Raw genomic sequence first — 18,699 nt, 5'->3', positions numbered from 1 at the left:
AGCCTTTTCCTCTTGGAGACCACACAGTTACAGAGAATCAATGTTGTTTTTATATACCCACATTGTATTCACTGAAGTAAAGTGACATATTCAGAGAGCCGAATGGGATATTAATGATTCTGTGGTGGGAAGGGACATGGAAAAGAGAAACAATATATAATATGGAGATTACCCTTTTTAGAATTTATCAGAATGAACACACTTTCCAATCTGATCAAGCAAAACACTAAAAACCCAAAAATTAAAACCGAATTAAAATAGCATATTAAACATTAAATACAGATTAACAAAACGCAAATGCTATGTTCATGTAACATGCTAGGCTCTTCTTCCCTCCCCCTCCCCACCAAAAAAATTATGGATTAATTTGATTGGTTCACTCAACATGATGAAGTAATGAGTGTCATTCCAGAACAGATTAAATCACAACTATCAAAACATTTTTGATCAGCCTGAAATGTTGGGGGAAGAACCCACACAAAGTATTCAATAACTCTAGGGAAATAAAGTCACTGTCATTAGATGTTACTGGGTTAGTTATCACCAGGAGGAAGGTTAATGAGGGGTGTCTTTTAGTACAGTATTCCTGGTAATGAGATCAAAATATCAATGATAGTCAGAATCTTTAAAAAATTCAGAGAGAGAGAACTTGAAATTCAGGATAGACTTGGGTCTATACCTAGCTCTCAAGTGTGTTGCATGTGTATCCAAACACAATATTGTCATAAAGACATTTTGATTCAAAACCAATTTTAGGTAAAAAAAAATATTTTTAATTGATGTTCAAAGTTTTATATATATAAATATATCCTATTATACACATAAGGAAAAAAGGATATGTAATTACCGTGAAGTATAATCATAATGAAAATCAGAACAAATACTGATGTTACTTCACATTCTAATAATTTTCCCTATTTTACTGGGGACATATATCCATGAATCTAGTTAATAAAAGGAGTTCCTGACATACTTTGAATTTGAATGTGGCTTCAAGGAATGGAATCTGAATAATGAAATACCCCTAATTAACTCCATGCTCATTGAAGCTACTCTTTCTGCACATGTATGTATTTCTAAAGCTATCTCCATATGCAAGCCAAAAGTGGAAAAGAGCCATTATCAACTGAGCTTACATGTACAGCTCTAAGAAAACATTTAAATTAATGATCCTGTATGGAAATTACATTAGCCTATACGTAATGGATGGCTATGGCCATTGCATCGGCTAACGATAGACCTGTTCTCCAGTAATAAATCTAATATCTTCCTGGATTTATATCAATTAGTGGCAATGGCCAGATCTTTAGAACTAAATTCTGAAAATGAATGGCAGGGAAAATGTTTTACTGCATTTGACTCAAGTACTGCCTTGCCATTTTAGAGACTCTCTCGCTTCTAATCATTTAGTGGGGGCGGGGGGATGGAGGAATTCCATCCAATTTCTGATACTTAATTTCCTTTTCTTTTTTTTTAAAAAAAATACCTGTTAAGCTTTTCTTTTTAGTAAATTACTCTAATACTATTTCCATTTTGGGTTCTCAACCCTATAACATACTTTTCTTTAGGAATAACTATCAAACTTCCCAAACGTGGTTGCACTATTTACTTTGAATTTTAGTGGCTGCTGACTGTGACAATATTGGGGTTGGTGGACTCTAACACATCTGGAAGACACCAGATTGGGAAATGTGCTATGAATACAGTGTTTGAAATACAGCGTGCCAAGTTTAATTATTTTGTGAGATATGCAAGAAAAAATTAAGCAACCTAATAGTCAAACACTATATATTTTGCTTCTTTTCACCTCCATCATGAGGTGAAAGAATAAAAGAACTTTTCCTTTTATCTAATATATTCTTGATATATAGACTACCTCGGGAGAAATATTTTCTTGAATTCAGGAAAAAATAATCCACTTAGAAGGAGCCCTTACTGTCAAATAAGGTAAGTTAGTTCTTTGAGATGGTTGAGTGTAGCCATCTTGAAGAGTTCAAAGAATGGGTCTTTTTCCCCATTGTTGATAATGTTTTGAAAGACAGGGTTTTTTTTCATGAAGATCCATCATGAAAGGTCACTAGGGTAGGAAAATTCTGGTGGGCAATTCAGATTCAAGGGGCACAACTCCACTAAGAACTTCTCTGTGACAGTGAATGGGATCTGAACAGGAACAGCTAACAACTGTATTTATTTGTTTCCCATTCCATTTCTGGGATGTCAGATTTTGGAGTAAGGAAGATTAACAATGTAGAAGACCTGAAAGTTCTGGTCCATGAAGTACAAAATGATGGGAACATTCACTTGTACAAATCCAGGTGAACAGGATTGGAATGGAAGCAACACATTTCAGTTCAGTTCAATTAAGACCCTGAAAAATATTTTCCCAGGATGGGAGAGAATACGCTTCATATTAACCAGTTATGATGGGTGGGACAGAACTTGTCCCTTTGGCTACCAAATGAAAACAAGAGAGGAACACAAGTGCACATCCCCTCAGTGGCCAAATCCCAGTTCTTTTTTAAAAAAAAATAATAAAACCAATCAATGTTGGTTTTTTTTAAAAAAAAATACCAAATAGGAAGGAAGGTTACTTCAAGTACAAGATGGAAGGCCCTCTTCTACCATAGGTGAGCTGTGACCAGAGCATATGATAGGGTGTGAGGTTAATTTTTTTAAAAAAAATGTCTTTCATCCATTCTTTCAAGGAATATTACAACCAGTTACATCAAGATACATTCTGCTATCTAGTATTTCCCTAACCGCGCCCCCCCCCCCGCCCCGACCCCTATGTCCACAAATTCTATTGTTCCCACCTCCCTTTGCTATTTTCTTTTTTCCTAGTCTCTTTCATCTTGTAGATCCCAGTCAGTGTGATGACTGGGTTAGGTCTTTCTTTCTTTCTTTCTTTCTTTCTTTCTTTCTTTCTTTCTTTCTTTCTTTCTTTCTTTCTTTCTTTTTCTATCTTTCTCTCTCTCTCTCTCTCTCTCTCTCTCTCTCTCTCTCTCTCTCTCTCTCTCTCTTTCTTTCTTTCTTTCTTTCTTCTTTTTTTCTCTCAAGAATAGGGAGTGACAGATGGTGGTCTCTCTTTCCCAGGAGAGCAAGATCTCCCTACACGCGAGCGCATGTCAATCTCCGCAGCTCATGTGATAACTCCAGTAGATGACGTGCCAGCCATATGGTCTGGCATCAGAGTTGGTACCCCTCTGCCTGCTCGAAGCGTGCCACTTCCCTCCTCCTTTTGGATAAGACAGTGAAGGAGACGGGGTGGACCTCAAGGAGTCTTTTTCCCCCTTTCCTCCCCCCATTTTTTTCCCTCCGTACTCCCAAAAGATGCGGGGTCCGAGGACTTGAGGACTCCTCATTTCAGCTTTGGAGGTAAGTTATGTAAGGAAGGGGGGGGGCTAGAAACTTAAATACTGGGTTGCAACTCTGGCCACTTTTTAAATCCCCCCCCCTCGAGTTCTTATCTTTCTCTTTTCTCCCCCCACCCCCCGATGTTTGCACATCCCAATCGATTTGTATCTTTGAAATGGAATGCATGAAGTGCAGGGTGGGAGTGGGGTGGGGGGAAGAGGTAGGAAAGCTATCTCTACGTAAAATGTATGTCTAGATCATAAAACCTCTGATGTAAAAAAGGCCGGTTTTGTATAAGAAGGAAGGTTATCTATCTACCCATACAAAACCACTTGGGGAAAAAAGCAAAAGCAAACAATTTGGTAATAACATTATATATTTTAAAAGATGTGGGGGAGAAATGCACACACACACACACACACACACTTGTACATACCTACCTACTGTGTAATCAGATCTCCAGCAATTACGGTTGCGAAATGCTCCCTATCTTTCCTAATCTCATCTTGCAAGCGATTTATTCTAGCTTCGGGGGTTTATCTGCGCCGGGGTTTGGTTCGTGGACGTCTCTCGGTCTCTCTGTCTCTCTCCCTCTCCCCCCCCCCGTTGCTTCCCCGCTCCAAAGGCAACATAAAATGACTGCAAACACTCGCGCACAAAAGTGGCACATGGACCCATCCGTTCTTTCGGCAGCTCAATCTTCTCCCAGGAAAATGGTCTCAGGTCTGGATGTGCGGAGGGGGGGGGATAGGGGGGAGAGAGGGAGGAGGGGAGGGGGGAGGGAGAGGAGCAAGGAGGAGGAGGCGGAGGAGGATGGATGGGAAGGGAAAATCTGCCGAGATGCCACAATCTCGAGGGTCGCCCTGAGAAGGAGGATGAGAAAGGGTATGATGCCATAAACAGAGAAGGAACATTTAAACCCTTTCTCCTCCTCCCAGGGAGCACGGAAAGGACCCTCGAACGGGAAAACCAACCGGGGGGGGCGTGGGGGGGGGACAAAAACCGGGTCCCGACGGAGAAGTTATCAGGATTTTGGCAAGCAAGGGAGGGACGCGGAGTGAAGATTTGCGGGGTCGGTGGGGTTTCAGCGCTGCGAAGTGTCTACCTTCAGAAATGTAATGCTTGTTTTAATTCTTCTTGGAAAGGAAAGGATCCAGGAAAAGCTAAGGCAAAAGATCCGGTTTTCTAAGCGGAGAAGGAGGCAGGGGGAATTGGAGAGAAAAGTTCTGGGTTTAACTGGGCATTCCCGAGATCCCCGTCTGAAAGCTGTGCAAGCGAGAGCAGCAGTCTTATGCGCTATTATGCCGGGATGCAGATGAGATAGGTTTAATGATTTTTAATTCCATTAAATCTGGTAAACTAATCCAAAGAGGGGAGCGAGGCTGAATAATATGGCTCTGAGTTCCCGTAAAAAAATGGAGAAAAATCCATTGTTTTTCGATACAATAAAGGAAAGGGGTCATTTGTAAGGAAGAGGGATAAGAGGTATCAAGCTCAGCTTTGCACCAATTAAGCGGGAAAGCAATGTAGACATGAATTAATGATAAACACACTTTTTAAATGAGTCCATTGTTTTTAGGGAAAGAATGGGGGGAAAACCAATTTAAGGCAAGTTCTAAACTAATCTTCCTGCCCTCTCCCCCACCCCAAGTTCTGTCTTTGTATGCATGGAAGAAGTGTGTGTGTGTATAAAGTATTTTGCATATGTGCAATGTTTTTTTTTTTAAAAAAATGAAACGAGGAGGGAGTAAGTGAGGCTGACTGCCATTATGCAAAGGTAATGCTGTTCGTGTCAGTCGGGAGCATAGACAGGTTTAGGAGGCAGCTCACTAAAAAGGTTTAGGCAAGCTTTAGAATAGTTACATCCTGTGATTTGAAGGGTGGGATTCCCACATACACACCAACACACGCGCACACGCGCGTGCACATGCACATAGAGATTAGGCGAGAGATCTGGATAACAAGGAAGGCATTAGGCACAAGCTTTTGCAGAAAAAGCTGCGGTTTGTTAAGGAATCTATCTCTCTATCTATCTGTGTGTGTGTGTGTGTGTATGAGAGAGAGAGAGAATCAACTGCAGAAGGGTAATGATAATCAACTTATAGTTTGAAATCAGACCGTAATAATACCATAACTCCATTTCAGCTGGAAACTGGTTGAGATTTCAGCAAGAGGTGGATGTCTGAAAACAGCCTTCTCTCTCTCTCTCTCTCTCTCTCTCTTCTCTCTCTCTCTGCCCCCCCCCTCCTCTCTCTCCTTCCAAGTCACTTTAAGGTTCGGGTGACCAGGCTGGCAGCAAAGATTGGGTGAAGGGAGGGCCCTCTATATTTTGGCCAGAAAGCTTGAAATCTGTTTAGGAGTGGAACTGACAGCTTTCCGAGCAATTGGCTGGAAAAGGCTGACCGACCAACTATCTGTGGGTTGAAATAATCTTCCAGGGGTCCAGGGTAATTGATTGGTGGGTGTTAAGTGGTGGATGTTAAGACCAACTTGTGTGACTATTTCTCGTTGCCATTCTTCCCTTCTTTCCGGCCGGCTCAATCCGTGCGCCTTTCTCCTCCCTCCCTTCTTCCCCGCCCCCGTCACCCCTCCAGCCACCATGTTGACGCGCCTCTTCAGCGAACCCAGCTTGATCCCAGAAGTTCAGAAATTCTCCAGCTGGGCGGACGATTGTGAAGAGGATGATTCGAGCGACAAAGAGGAGCGGAAAAGCAAAAGCTGCCCTCTTCAGGAGGAGCCCAACGACTCGGAGGTAAAAGAGGAGAACGACCTGGGTGCTGATGAGGAGGAGGAGGAGGAGGAGGAGGAAGGCATCGAGGAAGCGGAAGGCGATCGGCCTAAGAAACGAGGCCCCAAAAAAAGGAAAATGACCAAGGCCAGGCTGGAGCGCTCCAAGCTGCGACGCCAAAAGGCCAACGCCCGGGAACGCAATCGGATGCACGACCTTAACGCCGCCTTGGACAATCTCCGCAAGGTCGTGCCTTGTTACTCCAAAACGCAGAAATTGTCCAAGATCGAAACCTTGCGCTTAGCCAAGAATTACATCTGGGCCCTGTCGGAGATCCTGCGCTCGGGCAAGAGGCCAGACTTGGTCTCCTATGTGCAGACTTTGTGCAAAGGTTTGTCCCAGCCGACCACTAACTTAGTGGCCGGCTGCCTCCAGCTCAACTCAAGGAATTTCCTTACTGAGCAAGGCCAGGAGGCGGGGAGATATCACGGGCCCAACTCCACCTTTGCCATGCATCCCTACACCTACCAGTGCTCGCGGATCTCCAGCGCGCAGTGCGCTTCCAGCACCATGGCTAGCTCCCACGCCTTGCGGACGCATGCTTACTGCGCCACCTACGAGTCCCTCTATGGGAATGCCTCGCCAGATTACAATAGCTCGGAATACGACGGGCCTCTGAGCCCTCCTTTGTGCGTGAATGGGAATTTTTCCCTCAAGCAGGATTCTTCCCCCGACCACGAGAAAAATTACCATTATTCTATGCACTACTCCGCCCTCCCCAGTTCTCGCCCTTCCGGGCACAATTTAGTGTTCGGATCTTCGGGAATGCGCAGTGGCGTCCACTCCGAGAATGTTTTGCCTTACGAGATGCACCTCCATCACGACCGAGGTCCGATGTACGAGGAGCTCAATGCTTTTTTCCATAACTAGTCCCTTCCCCCCCCCCTCTTCCCAGAGGCGCCTTGGGCGTCGCGTTCTCCTACCGGTTCCACGGGTAACCGTGACCACTTGTAGATTTCCAGTTTATTGGACTGGGAAAGGGAGGGGGTATTTGCGTGACATAAACTAAACTGAAAGAGAGAGAGAATGAGAGAGGGCGGGGGAAGGGAGAGAGATAAAGAGATCCTCGGCCTATTCCCCTGTACTTGGTCCCGAGGGCTGCAATTTTTTTTTAAACTGTGAACCACTTTTCTCGTAACATATTAACAAAATATCGAAGGGCGGGAGGTTAAAATAATAATCGTTCCTATTCGTGAACTAATTGAGCCGGACGTTCTTGTTTTGAAGCTGGAGGGGGGTAACCTGATCCAACAGCCTCTTGAGCTGAGGCAGCGGGTTTCAATACTTCCCAACTCCGTTGAATTCAACGGGTCGCATTTGATTTTCAGTCGCTGGCTTCGGTTTAAATGGAAAGTCGGTGGAGGTTTTTTTCGCACCTTGGTTTCCGCGGGACTCCAACCCCGACTGGGAATCAGATTATAAACAGAATCTGCCACTTCCCTGCCCCCACTAAGTACTATGGAAAAAAAATCTGGTGCAATATATATGCTAGCATAATTTTATATTTAAAAAACAAACGAAAGGACTCTATAGCTAATAGACTGTTTAGTTGAGATTTTGCCCATCCGAAAACAAGATCCAGATTATTAGATCCAGATTATTAGGAGAGACTATCACATTTTTCAAAATTAAAGAGGAAGGGAGTATCAAAGTTTCACCCCATCCTAATGGATTGCCTATGCTAAATTATGCCTTATGGGTTAACTAAAATTTTCCTAAAGTTCAATATGGCTTTAGAACAAAACAGTTTGTAAAGGGCAAGTGATGGGAAGGAAGATTGCCTTCCTCCCAGTAGCTGAATCAAAAATTCCCCGGAAAAGGTATCTATGCCATTTGCAATCCTTTACATATTTATCTGGGAGTTAGTCTTATTAAGCTTAATGGGACTTACTTCAGTGTAAATATGTATCAGCTTGCACAAATTAAGGTGTTAACATATTTGCAAACTTTAAATCAAACTTTCAATGCAGTGAGAACTTGAAAAAGCAATAAACGGGCAAACAGATGAAAACTATATTCTATCTCTATCTATGCAAGTAGGTATTGAAACTAGGAAAAGAAACAAAACGGAAGGGAAAGAGGAAAGAAAAACAACGAAAAGAATCCATATGAAATATTAGAAATATGGACCAACAAACTCGCTAAGATTTAAAATTGTGCACTTTTTGATTTGGGGGAAATGGACTGTGGAAAGTTTCCCTGATATTTAACAATCACTGACTTTTTGAACCACCCTTGTAACCCCACGTAACTTATTTTCCAAAATTTGTGTGTCATGCTGTTTTTTTACCTGTTTTAAAAATGTTTAAAAAAATGTGGGGGGGGGGAGATTTTTATGAAATGGCAAAATGTTTTGTTATGCATGGATAGGTTGGGGAAACGCAAATATGCAACTTTTAAAGGTGATGTGAAGAGAATACTATTATGCTTAATATTTCTGTTGGCTTATTCCGCCCCCCCCCTCTTAATAGTAACTTACATTCTTTCTTTCTGTGATGGGTTTGGGGAGGGAAGCATATGTTTATGTAATGATACACTAGTATATAAGTCTCTCTATAAAAAAAACGAAAAAACAGTAACTTCTAAGGACTCAGAAGAGTATATTTTCCCCAATACAGTACTATTTCATTTTTTTTGTTCATCTGATGACTTTATTTGAGCAAAAGGAGGATGAAAAAATACCTCTAATTTTCCCCTTCTTTTAATGTGACCTCCATCACCTTTAGACATACCAGCATTTTTAAAATTCAAAGAACTTACATTTCTGAACAAAGTTTTTAAAATAAAACAACAAAAACCAACAACATTTTACAGAAAAAGAAAACTAACAGAGAGAGAGAAAGAGGAAGAAACAGTTGTAGACAATATGAAATGTCTATGGGACACCAGAAGTGCTTTTTTGTGTGTTTCTGTTCAGTTTCCTTAAGATGAATAAATATTTACGTCAAATGATATGCTAAACAAAAAAAATCTCAAAGTCTTGTTTTAAATAAGGACTAGTTTATTATCTGTCTGTCTGTCTGTCGTCTGTCTATGATACATCTATCCATCTTAATCCTGTCTAATTTAGTTTATGGCAGGGTATTCTGCATTTTAAAAAGAAAACATTACAACAAATAATACAGATCAAAAGGCAAAAAGGTTATGAATTGCAGACTTTCTCACCACCTCTAACATGGGACAAAGTTTAGCTGTGAATTTCAGATTTTAAAAAAGGTACATGGTTGGTTAAAAAGAGGTGTGTGTGTGCGTGTGTGTTTGTGTGTGTAAAATTCTGAAATACAGCGGTGTGTTTTAAACATTGATTTGCTACTTTTTCCTGAAATGATTCCCAACATTTTTGATGGTCTGAGAGCTGCAAGTCAGCTATGATCTTATTCAGTGAATAGAAGCAGCATCTTAAGAAGACAATTAATAAATAATAGATGTTGATTTGATTCCCTCAGCATTAGCTTACTTCAAAGAAATAATGCCAAATGTATATATGGGCAAAAGATATAATTCTTTCATTATGGCCAAACATGTTTCTGAAGAGGGACTTAGACAAGCTCCCACTCCCAAGAGGAGTCAAGACATTAAAATAACAAATAAAAGTGTGTTTTATGTGTTCAGAAAGAGACAAAGATGGTGAAAAATTCAAACATGTTTTAAGCAGCCCTTCTGAAGACATATTATCAAATAGTTTGATAATAGGTGTTCATAAGAACTGCCTAAAATATATTCAGATTTCTTCACTATCTTTGTCTCTTTCTGAACCCACTAAAGTATACTTTTTATGTGCACTGGAGTAGGGAGGAAGCCTACTTCTCATTTTATAAAGACTAATGCAGTTTCCTCCTCCTGGACAGATGGCATTATCCCTGTATCCCCCTCCCTGTGTGCACACACGCAGGCATGCATGCGCTGCATGGACACACACACACACACACCATGTATCTCTTCCCTCTCTGTTTCTTTCTCTCTCTCACACACACACCCATACACATAGCCACCCACACCCACGCTATCCTACTTTCTTTGGATAAGTAAAGAGAAAATCAAGCTAAAGCAAGGACAAATGCAAATGATGTGTTATCTTTCAAAGCAAGCAAATCACATTTGGCAACTAAACATTGATAAATAATAAATCTTTGACCGTTCCTCTCCAGTCCATAAGGTTTCTTTTTCACTTATTAAGGAAGCTACTGTAATCCAATAAGGTCATCTGGGAGCTGTCCCAAGTGTGTATGGTGCTAAACCAAAAGCTCTGGGAAAACATCCCCTTGATCTGTAAAACCGCTTTTCTCTCTCTCAGGAATTCTTGGAGCTGGTTAGCATTCTTATCTGATGTTCAAAAGCTGCATATAGAGATAGGAGAAATTTTGCCCACAGAGCCAAAAGTTACACCAGCAGGCAAGAGTTATGTCTCAATAAAAATCCTAACAGAGACAAGCACCTATGTTTTACTTCTGGTCGGTGTGGCAGCATCCTGGCCAGTTATCAGTGAGTACCATTTGAAACAGTTATTTGAAATGGGGGAAGACAGAAATCAGGTTAATCATACAGGGACAACACTGACTCCAAAGATTCCTCCTTCTTTAGACAACCCACCCTAACCCATTCAAAGCCTAGTTTATCTCACGGAGCTCTGGTATAAAGACTGAATAAAGACTATCTTGTCTGCCCCGTGATCTCCACTGTTTGCAGGACTATCCTCTTAAGGGTGTTGAAGATGCCACAGGACGTAAGTTTTATTTAGAAAAACAAAAAAAATCTCGATAATGCTGTATGTTTCCTTGGGTTCCACAGAACAGGTCAGATATTTCTGTCTCCTGCTGATAGGGGCTATTTGCTCACCTGTCTTTGGAAAGGCAGGGGGGAAATGGGCATTTGTAAGTAACTCTCTATTTATGACATGTACACGCACACAAACACATACACTTTCTTTCCTTTCCTTCCCTCCTTTTGAGGATAAAAGAATAAACATAATTAATAAATATGGACTAGAAACCTTAAGCTCTTAAGCTTTTTAGTAGCTTCTGTCTGAGAAGTTTCATTGGCTATGTTTTTCCTTATACCTCTCCTTCCCTCCCCCTCCCCTTCAGAGCTAGTTTGTCCTAGTGGTTAAAGCGCCCCGGGCTAGACAGAAGGAGACTGTCCCACCTTAGCCAGGAAAGTCGGCCCATCTCACCTCACAAGGTGGTTGCTGTGGAGAAAATAGCAGAAGGAAAGTGTGTTGGATGTCTTCACTGTCTTGAGTTATTTATAAAAATAATAAAGGCAGTAGATAGATAGATAGATAGATAGATAGATAGATAGATAGATAGATAGATACATAGATAGATGATTAATTGATAGATAGATAGATAGATAGATATTCTTCCTTCTCCCACCCTCCCCTTCTTCATTTTCATTCTTTTCTTCTCTTCCTCCTCTTCCTCTTCATCTCTATTTATATGTAAGTACCTTTCCTCTTTCTCTAATAAAAATTGATTTAATTAACAAACTTAGTAAAGATGGAGGGTCGGGCTAAAAATGTAACATTATAACCTAATAAGATATACCCTGAGAGATTCTAGGATGTCTTCTTCCCTCTCCTGTCCAGTTTGGGATTGCACAGTCTCTTAATTTGGAATCTCTCTGGAATATCCTACCTCCTCCTTGGGAAACCATGGTGCTCTTGCCAGAATTCCCTCCCCCATTCCTTTTCCAGGTGCACATACCGTCACATTTACTCAAGTTCCACAAAACCCTCCATCTCCATTGCCTTTCTCCTGCATTAACCCCCCCCCGCCTCCCCCCCCCCGCACTTGCACATTTTTTGCAGTCCTTCCTGCCCCATCTTACATTGCACCACTGAAGCAAGGGAGGCATTGGTTTGCCCTCACAGGTCAGCGTTTCCTCCCTTTCTATTGGTGGCTGAACATTCCAGTGCGGGGATGTCAGGGAAAGTCGCTGTACATTGTTACTCTATCTGAATTGCTTTCAGGCTGATTAAACTCTAAATCGGCTCCGACCTTTTTTCTTTTCTATTTAAAGGACTGAAAATGAGCTGCACACGTTCCCCCCCCCCAGCTTAACCAGGGCACAGGTCTTTCTCTGCCATCTAGGCAAGAGGGCTGCAACTTTCTTACAGAATGTAATTCGTATGCTATAACCATGCAAGTGGTTTTTTTCCCACCTGATTTAAAACAAGAGCCTGAGATCAAAAGTTATGGTTCTAAATTGTCCATCTTCTTGATCTTCCTTTTCTCCCACCTTGAATTATCTACACATCTACCATGGATTGTTTGTGTGGGGGGGGCGGTTTGGAAGTTTTCTAGAAGCCTGAATACCTGTGGAAGAAAAGCATATGTGCCAACGCACGTACACTTAGCATAACTTCTCCAGTTGCAAATTCACCTACAAACAATTTCAGCCCTATACTGTAAGCATCCACATTTTTGAACAGAGCAATTCAACAGTCATCTTGGATGTCTCTTGGGTAAGAGGGCAAGCACATATTGATAAAATAAATAGGAAGTAGTAATAAATGGTTGAGGATGCCAAGGAACTTCACCCTCCTTGCATGCATACACACTGAGAAATAATTGTTATTAGCTCTTTCTTTTTTGAAGAAAGTGCTTGCATACTAACATGCGTGAGTATACATATATACTCATATGTATGTTTCAAAAATTTTATGCAGATAAATATTCAGTAACAGGTACGGCTTCATTTCCATTTACTTACCTGCATCCTCAAATGGTCTACAGCATTTATCTGCATCATTACACCAATCTTTAAATCCCCATTTTATTTTATTTTGATTTTTTTTTACAAAAGGAAAGAAGACACCCAGCCAGCTAGCAAGCAAAATTGTTGCTTAGAAAAACCCAGAGGATTTATCATTTACGGTTATTTTATTCTTTAAAATACTGCAGCTATAGAGAAACTTAATTACAGACGTTATACAAAAGCTTTCCTATCTCTCCAACGTGAACTATTCAAAGCTTTCAATCTACCATGTGTGATGAATTTAGCAATAATGCATATGGAAGTGTATTTCTATACATTGGCATAGACATACACGTTTCTATTTTAGGAATAGAACAGCCGGACACAGCTGGTCAAGGAAGATAGGGCAGACACTTTATCAATAGGCTAGTTCACACATGTGCTATCTAACTGCTCATTATTCTCAGCTGGTTCACACATGCTTGTCCATCACTTGATTTCTCTATAAGATGCGCCATCATTAAAATTCAGGTGCTAAGTGAAGGATTTGATTTGTGAAGATGTACTCCCATAACAATTCTGTTTTTCTTTGGCAGCCAGAAGAGAGAAAGCAACCACTCAAAATTATTCAGGTTTTGAAAGAGTCTCACCTGAATGTCTGAACTAGGTGACAAGGTCGCCAAGAATACACTGGCTGAAAGGATTATTCTGCCCACCTCTGTCTTCTTCAAAGCAGCACCTCCTTCCTTAATGCTGGCTGATGCTTATTGACAAAAAAAAACAAAACCCTGATCCATTGTCTTTGCTTCCTACATACTCTTCATTGCAACGGACACACACACCCTCCTTGAAAAATGCATACACAGAGAGAAATTACAGCAGCATTGAGTAAATGGCTAAATATTTCTCAAATGCTCCTCAGCTCTGCTCTGAGCTTCCCAGGGCATCTTCTCCAACAGGCTGTCCTTCTCAACCGGATAATTTGGAACTACAATGCTCAGAATTTATAACCACCCTAGTCATAGCAGATCTGGAGAGCATCGGGCTGGGCACTAGAGATTGATCGAGAATGGTAGACCATCTTGAACCCAACTCTGACTCCTCAAGCGTGAGGAAAGAAATCAGAATAATGATTATCATCATTTTTATCAAAGCAACGTATTTTTATCTGCACGCAGGGGCAGAGGCTCAAATACATACATGTTTGCTATATCCGGTGAAGATCTTCGAAGAGCTACTCTAGTTGATTTTTTGTAAAGTGAAATGAATGGATCTTTGGGAACGGTCTACGCACTTGTGAACATATATCGCACACCCCTACTGGTATCGGAAGGAAGGAAGGAAGGAAGGAAGGAAGGAAGGAAGGAAGGAAGGAAGGAAGGAAGGAAGGAAAGAAGGAAGGAAGGAAAGAAGGAAGGAAAGAAGGAAGAAGATACTGAGAAGTTTGTTGCCTCAAGAAATGGTGGGAAAGTTCCGTGTATGTTTAAAAGTTGATATATGTTTATCGAAATCTCCCTAGTCAGAAGTTAAGTCCTGAGAAGTTCAATGGGACTTACTCTCAGGTAGTTATTATGAATCTCAGCAGTAAAAACGCCGCGACAATGTAAAAAAAAAGTCTCCTAAAAAGTGGTAAAGTTCTTTATTTTTGAGCCACGACTGTTACGGAAGAATTTTTCCTTGACAAGAGAAATCAAAGCTTCAAGTCCGGAGCCTAAAAGCATTTCCTCCGGTAATCCCAATGTCTGTGTGGAATCGCCTGCGCCTTTCAAAGCAGGGAAGAAGCGGCACCCAGCGCCGCTTTCCTGCCCCGACCCTTCCCCTAAACAAGTGAATGCCACCGCGCCAAGCGCTTTCTTCCAACCATTGGCCTCCCTATAGTACGGCCGTCCCCATCTGTGTGTTTCCAAGACTTTTCACCATCCCATTAGCCCTTCGCCCCCTTTCTCCTCCAAAAAGGGGACAGCTAAATCTCATCCACTTTCAAGCCCCCAAATAAGAGCGTGGGCTCGCCGAAATACGAGTCCAAATACAGTACAATCTAAGTCTCCCAAACGAAGAATGAAGCCGACGAAGAGAAACGGAAGAATGATTTTTCAGAGAATTTCTGGCCCAGGTTCTCTAAATGAGCCTCGGATCAGAGAGTCAGACAGGGAGGAACTAAGACAGGTGTCCTATTTCAAATCGTGAGGGAGGGAGAGTGAAACGCAGGGCAATAAATATGAAATCTAGCTGAACTTTACCTACTGTAAGTTTGGTAACTTTGGAAGGTCAGATGCCAAAATACATAGATACACACATATTTCCTGCAAATAACTCGGCATCTTAGAAAGTTTTGCTGATGGGCAGGTGGGGAAAATGGCAGAAGTAAAGCACAAGTATTTCGGCATCTAAGTGGGCAGGTAGCTGTGTGTTGAAAGCATTTTTTTTTTAGTGTTATGAAATATTCCAGCATTTTCTTCCTCCCCAGCCTTGTTTCTCCAAATTAGAGCAGGACTTTTATTTCTGGGTTTCCCCATTGCACTGAGCGGATTTCCTCCGTCTGCGCGAGGGCAGGGACTCTAACTGCTGCTGCTGGACCCCTATCTTTAGCTAGCTAGCTTAGCTGGCATCTTTCTGGTTGGCAGCGCCAACTTCCCGATTTCCGCAGTAGTAAAAGAGAGGCTCTCTGTAGGGAGTTAGATGCCAGGCTGTTGCCCGTGCCAACTGCCAGCCAAGGGCCACTGAAGGGAAGTGGTTCGTTTGCTACAGCGGAGGGTCGGACATCTGTTCACTCCAGAACGCTTTTAAAGGGGAAGGCCTCTCTTTTAAAGGCGAAGGCAGCGGGCACAGCCCTGCCCAAGAATACTCAGGGACCCTCGTCTGGGAGGGCAGGCGGCGAGAACCTCCCGGATCTGGGCAGTGGGAGCGGGGCGTGGGGGCGCGGGGGGGGGGGGCGGAGAAATCATTCATATACCTTATCCATAAAATGAAGAGATGGCGGTTAGGCAAGCTGCCATTTGGGTGAGGTTTTGGGAAGGGCCAGAGGATGATTTCACGGAGTATTTTTGGGAGGTGGAGTCTCTCCCCCCCCCCACTACCAAACATCCTTCGACTAACCGCCAATTCTGATTGAGAATGCCCCTCATCATTTGTGAGCACGCGGGCTCCCCTATTTTCTTTAAAGATAAAGCGGTTTGTGTGGGACGAGGGAGGGAGGGAGAGAGAGAGAGAGAGACCAGGCACACATTCCAACTATAACCCTACAGGTTTTGGCTGGTCCATCTCAAGAGGTCCAGTTAGCCATTCATGGCGCCCTTCCCAAGCAATCGCAGGGGTGGAAGAGACTGAGAGGAGAGCTAACCCGCTCTAAAAAAAGAGCTGTGTGGGTCGGGTGCGCTAGAACACACCTATAATAGTTAAATCTTCCGGCGAAAAGGCGAAGCCAGGGGCCAGAGCCCAGCAGCACGGGCGCTCACTGCCTCTGCTCGCTCAGGATCTACGGAGGAAAGACGGGAAACGATCTCTACTTCTCACCCACCTCTCTTTGGAAAGAAGTTCAAATTAGGATCCAGAAAATCTTCTTTTATTAGCCGTAATAAAGCAGGTCATTGTGCGAAGCGAGCTCTCGCCGCCCTCGGTTCCCTACATACATAGCCTTGGAACCCACCTTCTTTACTGCGCACACAACTGGAGCTTAAAAATAATTTCTCCTAACAAACTGGGGGAGGGGGGGGTAGATGAACTGCCCCCCTTGGCTCTTAACTGCAACTTACCCCATTCCCCTGCGCTAAAATGAGGGGTGTTTTCCTTTCTTTTTTTTAATTGTACTTATTATTGTTTCCAAATCCGGGAAAATGGGGAGGGAGAGCAAGCGAGAGAGAGCGCGACTACAAACATCAAGATCCGTGCCAAACGGCCCCATGGCTCTGTCTCTGCCCAGTGGCCGGGTGAATGCCAGGTTAAGCAGAAGGGTGGGCAAAGAGGAGGGGAGGGGGAGGGGGAGACCTTGCTTCAGTTTAGATTTCGTGGCATCTGTTCACTATTATACAGTGTAGATTTTTATATGGACAGCTAAATTAAAGACAGATTCCTGCCAGAATTACAGATATTCTTTTTAAAAAGAATGCGATGGAATAGAAGAAGCGGAGAAAAGGCACTTGCGATGTAGCTGGGGGGGGGGGTTGAGGAGGGGGGGAATTAAACAGTTCGCCTCTACTGATATATTTCATGGGTGAAAGATGTAATAAATAAATTACAGATTATAAAACAATCTCATGGCCGTCTTGACATTCTTCCATGTCTTCTTTTTTTTTTTGCCTATCTTTACTCTCTAAAGTGACCTAATTGTGGCCTTTTCCAGCTCGCCCAAAAGATCTGCGTGCCGTGTCGTTTTCAGCCCCTGGATATACATTTTGCCTCCCTCTGATCCTTCGATCCATATTTCCCTGGCTTTCCCTTTCCAGTCTGATCTCTTCTGATTCTCTTCTTTCCCGCAGCTCCGATTGATCCTGCCTTTTCTTTTTCTTCAGCCATCCCGCCTCCCTACCTTCCCCCCCCCCCAATCCAGCCCGCATAGCAGGTCAAAGGAGCTCTGGACTTCTTGAAACGATCAGGGTGTCTGGAGAAAGTGACAGGCTCTGGTCAAACCGGAACTGCAATCGGAGCTAAATGCCCTATGTTAGAGGCTGACCTAGGATCAGGAGGGTCTCCTCACGGCCGAATGTGTGGAAGAAGAAAAATAGACAACCGCCCGACACCCAAGCAGATGTAAGTTGGGTCACTGTAAGAAAGATTCTAATCTGTTGAAAAGAAAGAGTTTGTCGAAAATCCGAGAATTTAGGATACCTGTGGCGGAATAGGTGGCCAAAGCAGCCTGATTGGCATTCACGATGGAATTCAAAACTAAATGATCGATAATTTATTAATCTGTAATGATGATCCCAAGTGCACCAGTCTGTATTATAAATAGAAAAGCAGTCCACTCAACTTGTCTGAAATTAATTTATACTCTCTTCTATTGGGAAATCTAATTCACAAAAATGTGTGTGTGTGTGTGTGTGTGTGTGTGTGTGTGTCCACAAGCAGATGCCTTACACAGTGGGGAAAGCCTTTCAAGAAAGATCTTAAAGAATGGCGGGTGGGGGGGGGACTGCTACAAGAGGGCCGTTGTACTGAAGCCTGGGCTGATTTCTTGATTGACATTTGAAAGAGAAGCAGCTGAGGGAAGACGCGAATTTTTTTGCCAGGCTATGCAGAACGGGTGGAAATGATATCCCAAATCCTAAACTGGATTACATGTGTTTTCACACATACGCGCGCACACATGCGCGCAAACTTTTTAGTCTGACATATTCCCACAGAAAGAGTTAAAGTAGGGACATCTGTGTCTAAGAATTGCAGGGGGGTCAGAAAACGGCCAATGAGGGTTGGCAGAAAACGTGGACCAAATGCTTGATACTTCGGAATGTCGAACTGCCAGGCAGGTTTTTGTGTTCTCACACACAACACCAATCAGGGGACCTATTGGAAAATAAACACCACCCTTTGGCCTGTTCAGTCTCTTTACTGCCTCCCGCTTAAGGGGGAACAATAGCGAGGATTCCTCTCTTTCTCTCAGGTTTTAGCTCTTGGAGCGGTTTCTTGAAAGAAAAGAACAACGAAAAGTCGCAAAGAAATGCTAAAAAGGCTGAAATCTTAACGCCCATTTTCTTGCGGTTGAAATCAGCTGAATGGAGTTGACAAACGGGTTGGGTTCACACAGCATTAGCTAGCTAGCCCGGTGACTCAATTTACCCACGTGCTGGATTTAATAGGGAGTTTTTTTGCCTGGGGTGCCACGAAACGGACACCGTGAGGCTTGCTCGCGAGAGCTTCGCCTCCCT

At 42.8% G+C, this 18,699-nt stretch overlaps 2 protein-coding genes across 3 annotated transcripts in view; both read left to right on the top strand.

The window, feature by feature from the left end:
* Positions 1 to 8,751, top strand: part of MIEN1 (migration and invasion enhancer 1) — a 443,636-nt gene extending 434,885 nt beyond the window's left edge. For both annotated transcript variants that reach the window (XM_081346468.1, XM_081346466.1), the window contains exon 5: positions 8,742 to 8,751. The gene's annotated coding sequence lies outside the window, so the exon portion shown is untranslated. The remainder of the gene's footprint in view (positions 1 to 8,741) is intronic.
* On the top strand, positions 5,658 to 9,079 carry NEUROD2 (neuronal differentiation 2). Its single transcript, XM_081346463.1, has one exon. It carries the CDS (start codon positions 5,831 to 5,833, stop codon positions 7,010 to 7,012), a length of 1,182 nt encoding a protein of 393 aa, XP_081202589.1. The 5' UTR covers positions 5,658 to 5,830; the 3' UTR covers positions 7,013 to 9,079.
* The last annotated feature ends 9,620 nt before the right edge of the window (positions 9,080 to 18,699 follow it).

The sequence above is a fragment of the Vipera berus genome (assembly GCF_964194415.1).
Source record: "Vipera berus genome assembly, chromosome: Z".
NCBI lineage: Eukaryota > Metazoa > Chordata > Lepidosauria > Squamata > Viperidae > Vipera > Vipera berus.
Note: the sequence above shows the minus strand (reverse complement) of the source record. Positions and strands in the feature narration are given on the sequence as shown.